Source organism: Alligator sinensis, unplaced genomic scaffold (genome assembly GCF_000455745.1).
Source record: "Alligator sinensis unplaced genomic scaffold, ASM45574v1 scaffold583_1, whole genome shotgun sequence".
NCBI classification, from domain to species: Eukaryota; Metazoa; Chordata; order Crocodylia; family Alligatoridae; genus Alligator; species Alligator sinensis.
Window position 1 is genome coordinate 1,124,453 of NW_005841983.1, and position 16,954 is coordinate 1,141,406.

Below are 16,954 nucleotides of genomic sequence, written 5' to 3' on the forward strand. Positions count from 1 at the left end.
CAGTGAGAAGGGGCGGGTGGGGGCCATGAGCGCGGGGCCTGGGCCAGCGGGGCAGCAGAAGTGTGGGGTCCAAGGCCAGGGCCAGCAGGAGTGCAGGGCCTGGGCCAGTGCAAGCCGAGCCCACAGAGCTCCTCCACTCACGGGCTGCAGCCTATGCCCTGTTCCGCTCCGATAACACACACAACCATGGGGCATGGACGCCGTCCCGAGAATGCAGCGATCTGGTGGTTCATCCCAGTGCTGGGTGCCTTGGAGAGAGCCCTCACCAAGCCAAGTGGGGCGTGGGTGGGAGGGTGGCCCCACTGCTCCTCATTGTTCCACATGCCACAGCCCTGCTGCCTTCTCACCATGAACCCCTGGGTGGGTGGGTCCCTGACTCAGGCCCCATGGGCAGGGTGGCTGGGGCTATGCACAGGTGTACTGGTGGCCAGTGGGTGCAGGCCAACAGGGGCCATCGCGGTGGGGGAACAATGAGGACAGAAGGAGCTGATGCCTTCCCTGGCGGAGCCCACATGGTGCCTTGCCAGGAGCGCACAGCCAGGGCTGGCAGGAGCACAGGGCCCAGGCTGTGGGGCTGCAGGAGTACGGGGTCTAGGCCGGCAGGTGGTGCAGAACCAATTATCTTTATTTACATTAAATCCTATGGGGAAATGGGTTTCGTTTAACGCTGTTTTGCTTAGCACTCATTTTTTCCGGAACCAATTAAGAGCGGTAAGTGGGGTTTGCCTATATACTGCTGAGTGGCATTTCTATCAACAAATAAGGCCTGCTTGCACTAACTTTTTAATTGAACTTCCACCTCAGCACTGAAGAGGCTTTCAATCAATAGACTCACAGGGAATAGGAGAGAAATTCAATTAAAACCTGCTTTTCACACAAATCATTCAGTGGTGCAGTGACTAATACTGACAAGTGGTGTGGTAGCTCTATTTGGTTTCAATTTCTGTTTAATTACCATAGTTATTCTGCAAGTTGCCTCCCAACCTTGACCAACATTTAAAAACCATGTGTCTCTTACAAAAGGAGCATTTAGAACAAAATTTAATATAAACAACTACTTGATTCAACAGGTTTTGGACAAAATGCCATCCCTTTAGTTTTCTTGTAGTGTTGAAAGTGAACTACAAATGACTGCAAAGGCACTGGTGGCACTCACCTTTCTCTGATTTTTTTGCTTGACTCTCAGTTGCAGAAGTGCCACATCCCATGGCTCCAGTACAGATTGTCCATCAGTTTAATTTCTCTTCAGACGAAAGGGATCTCTCTCATCCAACAGCGTTAGAAGCATTCCCTTTTTGTTTCACCGAGGATGCAGGGAACCAGTCCTGTTTCTGCTATTGGCCCTACTGAGAGAGGTGTGGGGGAAGTAACAATAAGAAAGTGTTTAACAACATGGCATCTTAGGTGCAACTCAGCAAAATCATTTCAGCTTGCTATGAATTACTGCACAGCATGTGAAGTGGAAACTGATCCTCACCATCCATATTGCATTATTTTGAGGACTCACCACCAGCAGCCTCATCTTGCTGTTGCCTGCATCCAGGTCAGATGAATAAAGATGCCTCTCTTGAATAAATATTGGCAGAAAGACAATATATGCCAGTTTTCTCCTAACTGGAAGAATCTTTATTAAAGCTTTACTACTATGGATAGTAGACTAGGGAGAAAAGTTGTGATTTGAAAGGAAGTTGGTGGCGGTGGCGATCCCTGACAGTTGAGAACGATCACTTCCATGGACAGCAAGTACATCAGAACTTTAAAATACTGAAAATAAATACAACTGATATTGCAATGATATTAAACCAACCAATATTAGATACTGCACATTGTCTCTCTTAGCTCCACAATGCTGTTTACTAGTTCTTCTGAATAAGACGTTTCACTAATAAAAAACCTCACTACTTGTACATAATCCACAAAAATTTAATAGCAGACCCAATGCTGTAGAGTGGGTCCATAACAAGAACTCATTTTTACCACACTATATACAGAAATTGTATCTTAACCAGTCATATTAGCGTAACCATTTTTTTTATCAACTAAAGGATCAAAGTGGATTTTGTAATGGATTCTTCTGGGTTATTCATTGTGTGTTCACCTACACGCTAATACATACCATTCACTAATTTGCAATGTGGCTGTGAGTTAGTTACAATGAGATTTCACCATAAAATAAGTTGGTGAAATTGAGTGCTACAAAAACAATAATTGGATTTGTAAGAAAGTTAGATTTTGTTCTACTGTAAACCCTTATTTGATCACCCTTGTTATCATCCTCTGTTCTCTGGTTGTATATTGCTAATGACTCCCTAGCACAGCTAAATTAGAGTGCATGTTGTATGCAATATCCTTTAAAAAAGTTTTTAATACAAAGAGCAAATGCTGTCTCCAGCTGACCTATATGCTGATGGACAAACAACAGACTGGTACACTCTCCCTTCTACTTTCCTATTATAATGATTGATAAGCTAGGAGATAAAAGGCAAGAAGAGGAAGATAAAGGTACAGATGTGCTAGCAACTGGTACATGCTGTAAGACAACTGCATGTTCAATATAACAAATGAGGATGCTTTTGCTGCAATAGTTATTAGGGTGACACAAAAGAGAAGACAGAAGCACTCTTCTAAAAATTCTACACTGGGGTTGCAGCTGCCTGCTTCTGATTCAGTAACAAAGGCACACTTCACAGAGTGGAAGATTCCTTTTTTCCCCAGTAATTCAGTTGTTCTGAATGAATTTGTTCTGGGCAAATTTGTTCTGGGCAAATTCAAAAAGAGGTTGGATGATCACCTGTCTGGGGTCTTGTGAACCCAGCATTCATTCCTGCCTGTGGCAGGGGGTCAGGCTAGATGATCTGATCAGGTCCCTCCTGACCATAGCTACTATGAAACTATGAATTTAACATTAAACACTGAATAAGTGTTGTTAATATATAATTTGAGCAAAACAGTGGCTTTGATAAGATCTGTTTTTTTAGAATGGTGGTGGATTCATCTTCTCTTGACTCCAAGCACTTCATTATACTGAACACAATCTCTTCACTTTCTTCCCTTGCACTATTCCACATCATTTCTGGTCCGGCTAACACAGCCTGTCAAACCTTAAACCTGGTCTTCACATTACATCAGTGTCAAAGACGTTACAACGTAGTCTGTTTTGGACAGACCATCACTTCATTTAAGCTCTAATTAAAGCAGCAAAATGTACAAGCACATCTCTGATTCAACCATGAAGACTCTCACGCTCCAAATTCTAACGTGTAATAAATAACATTAGCATTTCACTTTGCAACACAAGGTATTGAGTAGCAAGCAAATTATCATTGCTGTACACAATTCTGGCTGGCCAAACAGCCCTTTTCTCCTCACCAACAGTGCAGATCTGCTTGATCTTTTGGCATCCTGAGTCAAGTGAAGGCAGAGGAACATATACCCAAGGCTGAAACAGACAGATTGAAACAACAAATTCCTCCAGACCTATGATAAGGTTGTATTACAAGCTTAGAGAAACTTCATATCAGCCTCAGTAAACCTTCCAAATCAGACCCCCAGAAGCTACCAGGGGTAATGGTTTCATCTGCCCATAATAGAGCCAGACACCAATCAGAGTTATTACTGTACTCCACAGCAAAAGTCATGTATATTCAGGAAAGCTTTTCAAACTGGCTGGCTCTGCTCCCCCTCGACAGGCAAACAAACAACATCTTTGCATTCCCCGAGTTTAATACACCCACTTACAAAAAAGCAATGTAGACTGACCCAGGGTCTCGAGCCAACCTCTACGAATCCAACCCATATCTTATCTGGCTAGGAAAAAAGTCATTAGCAGTCAGTACCACTCATGCCCAAAACAGCCACCCTCTTATACAAAGGTCTTCTCTTCCTCCTTCAAACAAAGAATAGATTAAGTGAATCTGCGAGAAACCAGTGCTTTCCAGGTACTGCTCATCAGCAACCAGAGATTAATTATGATTATAAGGGTGTTATAAGCAACAGATTTAGGACAGAGTAGAACATTAATTCTAATAGACTGCTTTCATTCTATAAGCACTGAACTAATTCTACATAGCGTAGCAGTATGCATTAAACTAAGAGTCAACATCCAGGAGCCTGCAGATCAGATCTTGCCCACAAAGACACTTTTATCTGGCTCACAAAACACACCAAATTTATATATCCCACTATTAGTAAGCAGCAAGTGGTGTGGTGAGTAGTGGGCATTCAGGATTGAGCCTGCAGTCTCTGGGTTTGACAGAAGTAGCTGAGGGCTCAGGCAGGTAGTCACGAGTAGTGAGGGCACACAAGAGGGGGTGAGCTGATGGGAGGCAGGCTAAGTCTGTCTGGGCATTAGAAAGTCACTGGAGCGCTGAGAAGTCAGCAGAGGCTCCGTAGGAGCCCAGGGTGGAAACATTTCTGGACAACAGGTCAGCCCCATTCATTTCAATGGGGGAGCTGATCTGTTGGCAAAGAAAAAAATGCTTCTAAGTCATGCCCCAGACTTCAGGTCAACCTCCAGACCACCAGCTGTGCTAATTCAGCCCCCTGTTAATAAAAGGTGGCTAACCCCTATCTTAAACAATCATTTTGCTCTACTGTTTTGGCTGATGAAATAGAGAGTCAGAGCTTTTCTTAAATCTATTAAAAAGTTCGCAAAACACAAGGAAAATGTATTTAAAAATAGGACATGCAGTCCTGTTAGCATTCTAGCTACTACCTGCTGACTTTTACTAAAGTCAGTTTCACTTCTAAAGCAGACAAAAATTTACTATAAACAAGTCAGTTACCAAGCTATTTCCATAAACAACTGCATTACATTTCTTTGTTTCGCTGTTTCATTTCACCAAAAAGCAACAGTAACAAGTAAAAGCATCCAGTACACTGTTTGTCTAATAATGCAAAGCAAAGCATCATTTCAAACTCTACTATATATGGATACTTAAGGCTATACAAGACCAGCACATACGAGTCTTTTTGCTGTATATGAATCACTGCAACACAAACTGACAGGAGAGTCCAGAAATACTGGGCTCCAAATCTGAGTTGCCTATAGCCTAGTTAGCAGAGTTGCTGAAAAGAATATTATTTTATCTGTAATCAAATAGATACAGATCTATTTGATCCATGTCCAAATTAGGCCCTCAGAGTATCAAGTCAGTCATCCAGAAACTGGAGCACTCAAATTAAGGACACTTTTGAAAAATCATACTTACTTTAAATTAAATTACTGGGTGGATTGCTAATTCTTTTGGGCAGGGCATGCATTTGCTTTACAGGTGCACTGTATGCAATGTGCAGACCTATCACATTTGTGGGGCCATCAGCAGTTGGATGTATGCTAGAGCAGGTTTGAGGATCTGGAGGTCACACAAATAAAAGCCACCAGGCCTTAGCCCTCATGCTTCTCCCATGATTCTTGCCTGCCTGCTGATGTTGTTTCCTCATCACTTTCGGTAAATTGAGACAACAAACAATTTTTTCATGTATTTGGACAGGATTATAATGCAGCACAAAGTATCTCAAATTGTACTTCCCCTGCAGATTGTTTCATAGGCAATTCCAGCTGTCTGAGATTCCTCCCTTTCCTTTCCATTCTGATCTGTAGCTCTGTTATGGGGCACCTATGAATTCCCCCAAAGACAGATGTGGCTGGATGAATTATGAAAAAAAGATGTGTTTTCCATAAATATCTGAAGGACATACATTTCTAATTTAGAGGTATTGCTTCTGCACCCATCTACTGCTTATAATTTGATAGATTAAAATTCTACCAGAACTTGTAGAAGGTTACCTCAATTGGATGCTTTCTTTTCTTTGGAAAGGAAGACTGTGGAGAACTGTTTTTATCACTGTAGTATGTGTGTCTGTGATGGATGTGCTATGACTTAGAACAAAATTAAGCTGTTGAGACAATATGGCAGCCTAGATATGGAGTACCCCACTCCTAACCTGTAACAGACAGTTTAATATAGGGGAAGGGTAACTCCTTGGTTCTACTTCTACTGACAAAGCTGCTCTGCCAATGCTGAAAACCTAGACAACAACAGACAGTGACAAGAACCCCTCTGCAGACAGGAAATAGAGAAACTGTCAGTAGCTCAGAAGAGCCCAGATGTTCAACAAGTAGTCTGCAAATTGGTTCCCAAGAGACTGGGGGACACCACGGCTGTGTCATGTTCACTAGGGCCGTGTGAAGCTTTGGTAGGTGATTTGATTAGGAGATTCAGCCTGATTTGGTGGCCGAATCCAAATTGAATTCGGAGACCCACTAAAAGGTCCAAATCGATTCAGATGCCTCCAAATTGATTCAGAGAGATTCGGCGTTGATTCAGAGATTCGGCCATAGACTAAACAGTATCAATCCTTGACCAGGCTGGACACAGCTGCCTCCAGCTGGTAAGTCTGTTGTGGTGGGCAGAGGGGGAAGGGATGGGAAATGGGGGGGGGAGGGGGGGGCGCAGATCAATGCCCCCACAGAGAGGGAGGAATTGGGGCTGGGACAAGCTGCCCAGCCGGGGTGGAGAGGCGCATGAGTTGGGGAGGAGGGCTCCTGCCTGCACGCACCATCAGTCTGGGAGAACATGGGAGCAGGCGTGTGCCCCCGGATCTGTGTGGGGCAGGCTGGACCAGGCTGCGCTCAGGAAGGCTAGCCCCAGGCGCCCACCACCGGGCTGCACTCCATTGGGCGGGTGGAGCCAGAGCTGAGCTCCAGGCAGCTAGCCCCAGCTACAGCCCGGGGCACAGCCCTGGCTCTACCTACGCTGCAGAGTGTAGTGGAGCTGGGGTTATGGGCGGGGGGGTGCAGCCATCCTAAAATTCCCCATAGCTCCTGCTGCCAACCCCACCCCGATCCAGGTGCATATGCCCGCCCCCACATCCTGCTGCTGCTCGCCCAGCTGGGGCGTAGTGGGCAGAAGCCGCAGCTTGTCCGGGATGTGCAGGGAGGCTGGAGCAGCTTCTGCTGCTGTGCACTGCTTATCCAAGGCAGCGCAGCAGCACCGTCCCGCACCTCCCTGCCTCGGCTGGGTGTGCAGCAGGTGGGCATAGCCCCTGCTCCCAGCACCTTCCACTATCTGTCTGGAGCACAGCCCAGCCCACCCCATGAAGATCCAGGGGCACACACCCACTCTCATGCCCTCCCAGACCAACGGTGTGAAGCGGCACACAGTGGCAGGGCCCCCCCCACCAAGTCCCGTGCCCCCCTGCCCTGGCTGGGCAGCTTGTCCCAGCCCCAGCCCTAATCCCTCCCTTGGTTTGGGAGCATTGATCTGCACCCCCCTGCACCCCTTCCCTCCCACCTCCGCCCACCACAACAGACTTACCAGCTGGAGGCAGCTGGCCCAGCGTGGTCAAGGACTGCTGCCTGTTTAATCTATGGCTGAATCTCCGAATTTCCGGATCCAAATCAGCCAAATTGAATCAGGACAGTGATTTGAATCACCAAATTGAATCACTCTCCTTACAAATGGGCCAAATCTGAATCTGAAGCGAATACTTCCTGCTTCACCTAATGTTCACCTCCAAGCCCCCAGGATAACGCCAAGTGTAGATAGACTGTATCAACACTGAGCACTGTTTTAAATCCATTTCTTGGAGTGCTGTGCAATTTTGTTTTGAAGAAGCTACTTCTGTTCCCCACTCACTACATACTGTTATTGACCACAGGTTTCTAAAAGAAATTCTTCTGCATGACAAAACTCTGTTGGGCAGGTTGAGTGTCATGGCTGATAACCCAGAAACCATAGGCAGCAGAAGGCCAGGGATAACAGGGTTTAGCCCCCCCCAAAACTAATTTTGCAGCAGCTGGCAACAGCAGCAGCACCACAGCGCCACTGTTCCACTGCATCCGGCACTGCTCCTCTGCTGCTGCGTACAGCACCAGTGTGCGCCAGCCCTGCAACAGCCCTGCGTGAAGGAGGGGCAAGGGTGACCCCCCCCCAATAATATTTACTCAGCCCCCCACCAAATAATATTTCCTCCTGCTGCCAGTACCAGAGACCCAGTACCAGAGCACTAGAGAGTGTTTGAATCATGAAGGTCCAAACCCAGTGGGGTTTATCAACACAGGCTTGTCATCTGGGAGGCATGCACACAGGAGACTGGAAAACAGTCTCAGAAGCAGCATCCTACCAAGGGATTGGGTGGCCACTGGTCCTATTTCATACTGGAGCATCCTGTTTTTAAACCCTTTGTCCCCTGTCCATTTCTAAATGAGGAATGGACTGCAAAAAGTCCTGTTTTTCAGTTCATTGGTAGAAATACATATCAATCATTTCTTTTTGCGATTCTGTTGGCTGTGCCTAAAGGTACAGCAGTGCACAGCTAGAAGGAGCAGGATTCCCAGCCAGCCAGGGAGGGAGGAAGGTGGTTTCTTGTGGTCGCCCTGCCCCTTGCTGCTGATTGGCCAAGGAGCCCAGTGGTCGCAACCCTCCCTGCTGACTGGCTGAGGAGATGATGGCCCCAACCCTCACTGCTGATTGGCTGAGGTGGTCGGTGGTTACCCCTCTCCTCACCAAATGGATGTCCTGCGTTCTGGGAATGGCCCCCCTACCTAGAGACTGTGACAAGGACCACTATTCACAGAAATTATAAACTAGATATTTAGTCATAAATTTTAAAAGGTCTGGAGACTTTTCACAAAGAATTTGCCAGAGAGGCTAAATAAGATGGCAGTGGAGATCCTGACTATTTCTCTAAGCCTTTACAATATACAATAGGGCTGTGTGAAATTTCACTAGGTGTTTTGGTTCAAAACTGTTTTGACGCATTTCACGCTCGAAACAGCAAAAGGCTTTGAAACAGGTTTGAAATGAAACAGGGGCACTCAAAACGTTTCAAAAGTTTCGAAACGTTTCAAGTTTCGAAGCTGGGCTTACTTGGCTTCAGTGCTGGTCCCAGGCGGCAGCAGCAGCAGCAGCCGCATCTCATCCGGCTCACAGATCCAGGGGTCCGCAACCCTGGGAGGCCTGCAGGGCTGTACTGTATTCCTCCTGGGGGTGTGAGCCCCCAGATCTGCACGCCGGATGAGAGGAGGCTGCTGCTGCCACCTGGGACTGGTGGCAACAGCAGTCTTCCCTGGCATTGGGCGTGGGCTGCGCCCAGCACCAGTCCCAGGCAGCCTCGTCTCATTCGGCATGCAGATCCAAGGACTCGCACCCCTGGGAGGAGTCTGGCACAGCCTGAGCAGCCCTCCTGGGGGTGTGAGCCCCCAGGTCTGCGCCCCAGATGAGAGGAGGCTCAGGTAGCAGCAGCAATTTTCTTTGGTGCTGGGCACAGCCCGCACTCATTGCCAGTCCTAGGTGGAAGAGGCAGCCTTCTCTCATCCGGGGTGTAGATTCAGGGGCTTATACCTCTGGGAGGGCTGCTGGGCTGTGCCAGACTCCTCCCGGGGGCACAAACCCCCGGATCTGCGCGCCGGATGAAAGGAGTTCCAGGTGGCAGCAGCAATCTTCTCCAGTGCTGGGCACAGGCTGTGCCCAATGCCCATCCCAGGCGGAAGCAGCAGCCGCCTCTCATTCAGTGCACAGATCCAGGGGCCCGCACCCCTGGGAGAAGTCTGGCAAAGCACCGCAGCCCTCCCAGGGGTGTGGGCCCTCAGATCTGTGTGCCGGATAACAGGAGGATGCTGCTGCCGGCAAGTGTCAGGAGTTGTGTTTTGAACAGTTTGAGGTACAATTTTCCAGAAACCTCTGTACCTATCTCCTTGAAACTTGGCAGGCTTCATGCCCTCAGAAGGGGCTACCATTTCTGCAGTTTTTACCCAAATCAGGCAAGAAATAACAATATTTTAGGCATTTTCATGATTCCCCATTATAGCCCATGGGCGAAACGGCGAAACACATCAAAACAGCGAAACAGTTTCAACAAAATGAAATGGAACGGTGCTTCAAAACTAAACGACAAAATGTAACACTGTCCCTTCGAAATGGTAAAATGGATGTCAAAACGAAATGATGGTGTTTTGCACAGCCCTAATATGCCGGTATCACCATACCTCATTTCCTGAACCCCACCCCCCAAGCTCTTATACCAAACCCATGACTACATCATCTGATCACTTGTACAATTATTCTAGATGAGTAATTTATACAACTGTATAAATTTTTCTGTATAGTTTACACTCAAGCCTTGTTACTATGTATTATTTCCTGCAGTGTGGTGTTATGGAGGAAATGAAGTTAGGAAGGATTTTGTAGAGTTAGCAAAAATAAAATTCTAGTAATTCACTGAAAGAAAATCATCACAGTTATTTCACACCATTCATTTACTTTACTTTTCCCATGTGAACATAATTAACGCTTCATACTCAGTAAGTCATTCCTCTTATTTTAGACTCTATTTGCCTTCACTATATGTGCTAGTGGCTAAAATTTCTTGCAGTGATAGGTCATGCCAAAACCTGGACGCGGCACACCTCTGAATTTTAAGATTATTTGGATCCAATTACCAGGCTCTAAGTCCTAACATTTTATAAGTATATGGTATACTTGAACCTACCTGATATGAAAAAACAAATTAAAAGCATCCTAAACATAATTATGTATCGAGCAGTTGGGTATTTCGAGCAGACTTTTTGTTTCCACTTTCACTGCTACTGATCTTGGAGAAGCCTATATTTTTTGCCAAAATCAAAGACAACACTACCACAAACACCTCATGGCTACAGGGAACCTGCCACATGCCATGTAAAGTTTGATCCTAAAAGACAGTAAGCGCATTCAAATTTCTATTGGCTTTAATGACAAGTGAGGGATCGCAACACCAGTATCTGGAAGCTGATAAGGCCATAAGCCCTAGGGAATAAGGTGGTGCCATGCCAACTCAGCAAGGTCATCAGATAATGACATGCCCAAACGGAAAAAAGCAAGAACTACAAGCACGTGAATATGCAAAGAGAATTTGAGAAATCAAGTTCAGGGGCTTTATATAAATACAAGGAGCATGTGCAGCAGATAAGGGATAAAAGGAAATTCATACTACTTAAAGGTTGATCAATAGAGGTATGTTTACTTTAAAAGTTATATATGGGGATTCATTTTTTCCCCTGCAGAAAGAAAGAAGTGCATGCATTTAAAAAAATTGTTACATGGAATATAAATTGTGCTATAGCTTAAGCAAGGCCATTACTTCAGCTATCATAAGCATGAGATTCCTGCAGTTGGTGAATCCTTTAAAATAAAAATTAAAATGTATCAAAATGCAAGTCCATATTCAGCAACTGGGGCCCAGCTAGATCTTAAGATTCAACAGAAGGGGACAACAATAGTATTCCCTTTCCTAAAGTGGGGGGACAAGAAACTTCTGCCTCACTCTATCAGATATCTCCTGGGCTGCCTGAAAGCACTAGTCTCACCAAATTCTTCCTATCAGAAAAAGACAGTAGCTATAAATAGCGTGCATGTCTGTGTAGGGGGAGACAGGGGGAAAGCCCTTAGAGCTCCAATATGGAGACAAACACTAAATATCAGCATTTGTGCTGATTCAGAGTCAAACTCATATTCCTGAAACCAAATTTATTTTTGAAACTCAGTATGATGATTCCATAAAATGTATCCCTGAATTCCTCCATATTGTGGGAAGTACAGCACTTCTGCTCACAAAAAGATGTGTGAAATATGTTACATAACTTCAAATTGTAAAACAAATCTCTCCTCATTTATACACAGAAGCTCTGGATAATTAAACCAATCCATTTGGAAAATATCAGAAGGACCCCTTTTATCAAAGCAATAAGCAAAATCATCTATATCATCATATGCATTGTCATTTGCTGCACATGCTTGTGCATAGTATTTGCTTTTTACAAGTGAACTAAAAGTGATCCTAAAGAAATTACCTGTTTTCTTCTATGTCAGCATGTCAGCAGTGCAGAGGTTTTCCACAAGAGTATCTTTAGGAGAATTAAAAAAAAAACAATCTCCTTTTGAAATCAGAAATGCACAGTTGGGGTGGAGAGCTGAAGGAGAATAGATGCTCTAGTTCTCTTGAGAGCTTTGAAGCTCACAGATTGCAATATACTTGCCCTCCTTGCATTTATACAGCTCCTGTGAGGATATTTCTCAAGCCCTGCTTTAAAAACCACACAAAACAAAAAGCTAATTTTCACCTTCCATCTTGATAGGAGAGCAGAGGACGGCAGATGGGGAGCTGCACTGTACATATGCTGCTGTTACAGCTGTACTGTCACTCTGCTGCCTTGACTCTCAGGCAGAGAAAGGGATGTGCTAAGTTATCTGCTTCCAACCTGAAGTCACATGATCACCATCCAGCGGAATGGCCGTTCTACAGGGACGAAAATGATTTGCATTTTAGCAGCCCTGGTACACAAATGGCAACAGTACTGAGGAGCTCTAATACAGAGGGGAATGGTGCCAGTGTAAGAATCCCCCCCGAAAAAATAAATTGTAGCAGTGTAGAAATGAACAGTATTAGCTTTGTATGTATCTGCTAGCGCTGGAGTATTTTAGGAAGAAACATTATACCACAACCTTATGACTTGATTATTGCAAAATACTCAAATAGTATGGTGAGGAGCACCACAAAAATGCCTAATAATTTCATGTTTTAAAATCTAGATCAGAGGTCTCCAACCTGTGGTGTGTGGACCCCAGGAGGTCCACAGACTATGTCTAAGGGGCTCGAAAGATGATTATGATCAATCAAAAGTATATGAAAACCTACACTTACAATTCAAAGAGGTCCACACCTGCATTCAAAATTGTTTAGAGGTTCACAAATGAAAAAAGGTTGAAAGGGGGGAAATCATCCCTCAGAGATCCAATACTGAGACAAAGACTAAATATCAGCATTTGTGCTGATTTAGACTCAAACTCCTATTCCTGAAACAAAATTTCTTTTGGTTTAAATAAAATTTTCAAACTCTGTGGGTGCATCTACATGTGCCATTAACACATCGCGATTAACTCTGGTGCAGTTCATAACAGAGTTTATTGCTCCTGGGCACATATGTGCCCAGGACCGAAGCACGTTGAGCTGGGGCGGAGCAGCCTTGGATGACAAAGGGCCCAGGGGTTCAGCCTACCAGCCCAGGGCTGCTGCATCCTGGCTCAATGTGTTGTGGAGAGGCTGGCTGGAGCACAAGGGAATTCCAGAGTGGGGCTACATGGCAGTCAGCCATGGCACTATAGCACCCTTGTACCTCAGCCAGCCCCAGACACCATCTACATATGAGTTTCAGTGCATGTAACTACACCACTGTAGGATAGTACTTGTTAGGGTTACCGTATTTCCAATTTCAAAAAAGAGAACACCTGTGGGGGGAGGAGGTATATGATTGTCAGAGTGGGGGGGGCAGACAGTGATATGCCTGTGCCCTGCCCCTACCCCTCACTCCCAAGCCACAGCCCCCCCACAGCCCTGCTGCTCCCCCTCACCCACAACCCACAGCCCCCCTGTCCCTGCTGATACCCCTCATTTCAGACCCACAGCCCTCTGACCCTGCCTGTTCCCTGTGTTCCCAACCCATGGCCCCCTGTCCCTCTGGTGCTCCTCACTCCCAAGTCACTTACTCCCCAGTCCTGCTGGTGCCCTTCACTCCCAACCTGCAGCTCCCTGCCGCCAGCCCCCCATCCCCTACTGCCCACAATCAGTGCCCCTCACTCCTGATTCGAAGCCCTCTGCTCCCCCAGCCCTGCTGCCCACACAGGTCCTTGCTGCCCCTGAAAAAATCCAAAGGCAGACGCTACAAAAAATGTCCAGCCACCATGCTAGGAAAGAACACTAAACTCCTCAAGATCCACCAAGATATCAGGAGGTTCTGCCTCTTGTTTTTTCCAGAGAAAGTCCTGATCTCACAAAGCCATTAGAGACCCAAAGCACTTTCTGTAAGTGCAGCAATATCAAAACCGAAAATCCTGCAAAAATAGCAATCAGAACAGAAGTATTCTACCTACCTAAGTTTTCCCTATAGCTGTTTTTGCCCTTGCTTAAAAATTCTTGCTTTCTAAAAAAGACTGTCCTGAGCTAAATCTTGATCTACCCTCCTGTAATTCTAGTTTTCCTAGAATACATATATCCATTGTATGTCTGCTCTCTAGTTATTCATAAAAGTTTCTTCTGTGCCTCAGTGGTCTGGTGAGACTAGTACTCCTGGGAACTTGATAAAAGGAATGTCCTGGGTCACCTCTCCAATTACCTGAAGGGATCATGATAACATGCAACTTGAGGAAATAAACAAATGTAGTTTCCAAGTTAACCCCTTCTCTGTTCAAGTCCAGGGATATATGTGTTAAATTTGGTCTCACTTCCAGACACAGCAAGCAGAACACACAGCTTCCACCGCTAGAGCCCTTCATCTTCTCCTTTGCTCTTTTGCTCAACGTGCAAGTACTGAAAGGTACTTTATCAAGAGCTGGCAGTTGACAAAGCAAGTAGGCAGCAGACCATATCTTAAAAAAGAGATCTAGCTCTACCAGAACAATCATGAGTATGCTGACAGTGCAAAGGCTAGGTTACCTCTTACGACTGCATCCACCTGAACTACGGAAGAGTTGTGTGAAAAGTCTATTTTACATTCCAGATAGCTTGGAAACTCTCAGCTCTTAAGCAGATCTACACACATGCATTCCATATACATAATTCAAATTCAGTTTCAGACTGATTTCAGGGAGGCTCCAATTACAGTGATTTAAATGACATTTTTCAAAGGACAGACTATGACCACAGGACAAAGAGAGTGTGTGTGCTCTTTCAGTGATCTGATCTTGCTTTTCCTCCTTTTCACTCCTGTTGCCATAAGGACCCCCAGAAGAATTACTTTTACAAGATCAAGCAGCCTATCGGTGCTTTAGAGTAGGGGTGTCCAACTTTGGCACAGCTGGAGGCCACATGCAGCACTGGCTTGTGGTCTCTGTGGTGGGAGAAACCTCCCTAAGGTTCGTTGTCTAGCTGTAATTTGATTAACAGACAACGCGGGTAAAGAAAGACAGCTGTTTATTTGCTCGAGCAAAGACCATAAAGCCAGCAAAAGGCAAAATGGCCCCCCCCTAAGGGTGAGGTGATCTTTTATACTTATTACAACAAGGCAAGACTTCATGGTTAACAAAAAAAGCAATACTTGGGCGGTGCTTTTCAAATCTTTGTAACAGCATATTTCTATTAAGCTGAACTAGCACTTCTTTAAAAGCTAAAAGTTAAGTAACAGTAACATTATAATATGTTAGCAAAACCTTACACAGTAGTAGATACTTCTCAAGGACACAACCAGTGCACCCAGAACAATGGTTTCCCTGTCTTATTTTACTTTTTGCTGTAGCTGATTTTTCAGCACACAGACACAGAGATACTTGCTGCTTTTAACTCAGAAAATGCTTAATACAGTTAAAATGATTACTTGACACAAGCAAAGGCTTAGCTATCAATCTGCCTTGTGGTCAGCTGCATTGCTAGGCCACAGGTCATGCCTTGTATTCAGCTGTAAAGCTAATACTTCTTAATAATCTAAATTATTGTTAACCTAACAGTATGCTATCAGAAAATTATTCTATTTCAGGGTAATAACAAACCTGCGCACTACATCTCCATGCAACACACGGGGTAGGTGGTTCCCACTCCCCCAGTGAGCCCTGCTGTCACGTGGGCTATGCAGCACACCACCCCGTGAAACATCTCCTCCTTCCTCCTTTTGCTGCATGGGCTACACAAGCGGCACACAGCCCCATCACACAGATTGCACCAGTGCACATGGACCCTGGGCCCTCCCCTGGTACACAGCCACAAGAGAGGCAGCCACTGGGGCCCACAAGCTGCATATTAACTGTCCACAGACCACACAGCCTGTGGCTGACCACACAGCCTGTGGCCAGATGCTGGCCCCTCACAAGACTGCCAACTGGACAGCCCTGCTTTAGAGCATAAACTAAAAGCCAGGATCCCTACCTGAAGACAGTACCACCCTATTGCTGACTGGGCAGAATAAAAGTATAACATTTAAGAGAAATAGAATAAACAAGACTAGAATATTTGAGAATGAGGACAAGTAATAAGATAACACAATTACTCGTTTCTGCCTTGTGCATATCTTGATGGTTCTAGTAATTTTGGTTTAGTAAATTAACTCACTCTCCATAAACAGCATGGCAGGAGTCTGTTGCTAAGAGGGATCTGAAAGAGAGGAAGTAGGTAACATAGTGCACAGGCAGTAGAAAACTCATACACTGGAGGCAGCATGGAAAAAAGGAGTGGGAAAAGGATAAAGACAAGACAAAGTCAGAGACATAGGGTTTCTTCTGTCTAAAAAAATCACATCATATATCACACAACAGCAAGGGGTCACTAGACAAGCAAAAATATTTTTTTCAATACTTTAATTTTTTCCCCTCCTAAAACACCATAAAAATCTAACTTGAAAACTAATCCTCTCCAAATACCCCTTTCTTCATTGCAGGTCATAGTAGCATGTTTCTCTGGATAAGGCAGAGATTGGGGCTAGGGACAGACATTCAAAAAGCCTGAGGATTGAATTGATTCAATCTCTGCAGGTTAGTCTAACGTGGCTAGGCTAAATTGGTTTTGTAACCAGACAGCCATTTCAGAAATGCAGGCACATACCTGCAGTGGCTCAGGCTATAAGCCAGGGGGGTGCTAGAGCAGCCATTCTCAAACTGGTTTATGTATGTTCTGTTACAGGTTTAAACCAGTCTCTGATTACTTAAGCTGGTTTATGTGTAATGTCTGTCCCTAGTCCTATCTCACCCATTCATCTTGTGTGTGACAGTGGGCAAACAGTTCACCTCTGCCCTTCAATCTCACCTTTTATCTTTGGTTATCTTGTATGTAGTTTGTGAACTGGCTAGGGTCAGCTCTGTCTTTCACCATGCATGTGTGACAGTAATCTGATCTCTGGTCAGGCCTCTCTAGTTTAAACCAACAAACACTTTGGATTTAAAGTTACTTAAGGCATTATCGTTAATGGTAAGCAGCAGTCATCTCCCTGCTG

The 16,954-nt window shown here is 45.2% G+C and overlaps 1 protein-coding gene across 5 annotated transcripts in view; it reads right to left on the reverse strand.

Annotated features, from left to right (window-relative positions):
• The window catches only part of PPEF1 (protein phosphatase with EF-hand domain 1), an 81,195-nt gene that overhangs the window by 61,699 nt on the left and 2,542 nt on the right, over positions 1–16,954 (reverse strand). For 3 of the 5 annotated variants that reach the window (XM_006021225.3, XM_025201093.1, XM_025201094.1), the window contains exon 3: positions 1,157–1,346. In XM_006021225.3, coding sequence (XP_006021287.1) covers positions 1,157–1,208 — 52 coding nt within the window. In that variant the 5' untranslated portion in view covers positions 1,209–1,346. Of the gene's footprint in view, positions 1–1,156; positions 1,347–11,833; positions 12,202–16,954 lie in introns of those variants that run through there. The other 2 variants (XM_014518802.2, XM_014518803.2) reach the window with 2 other exon arrangements.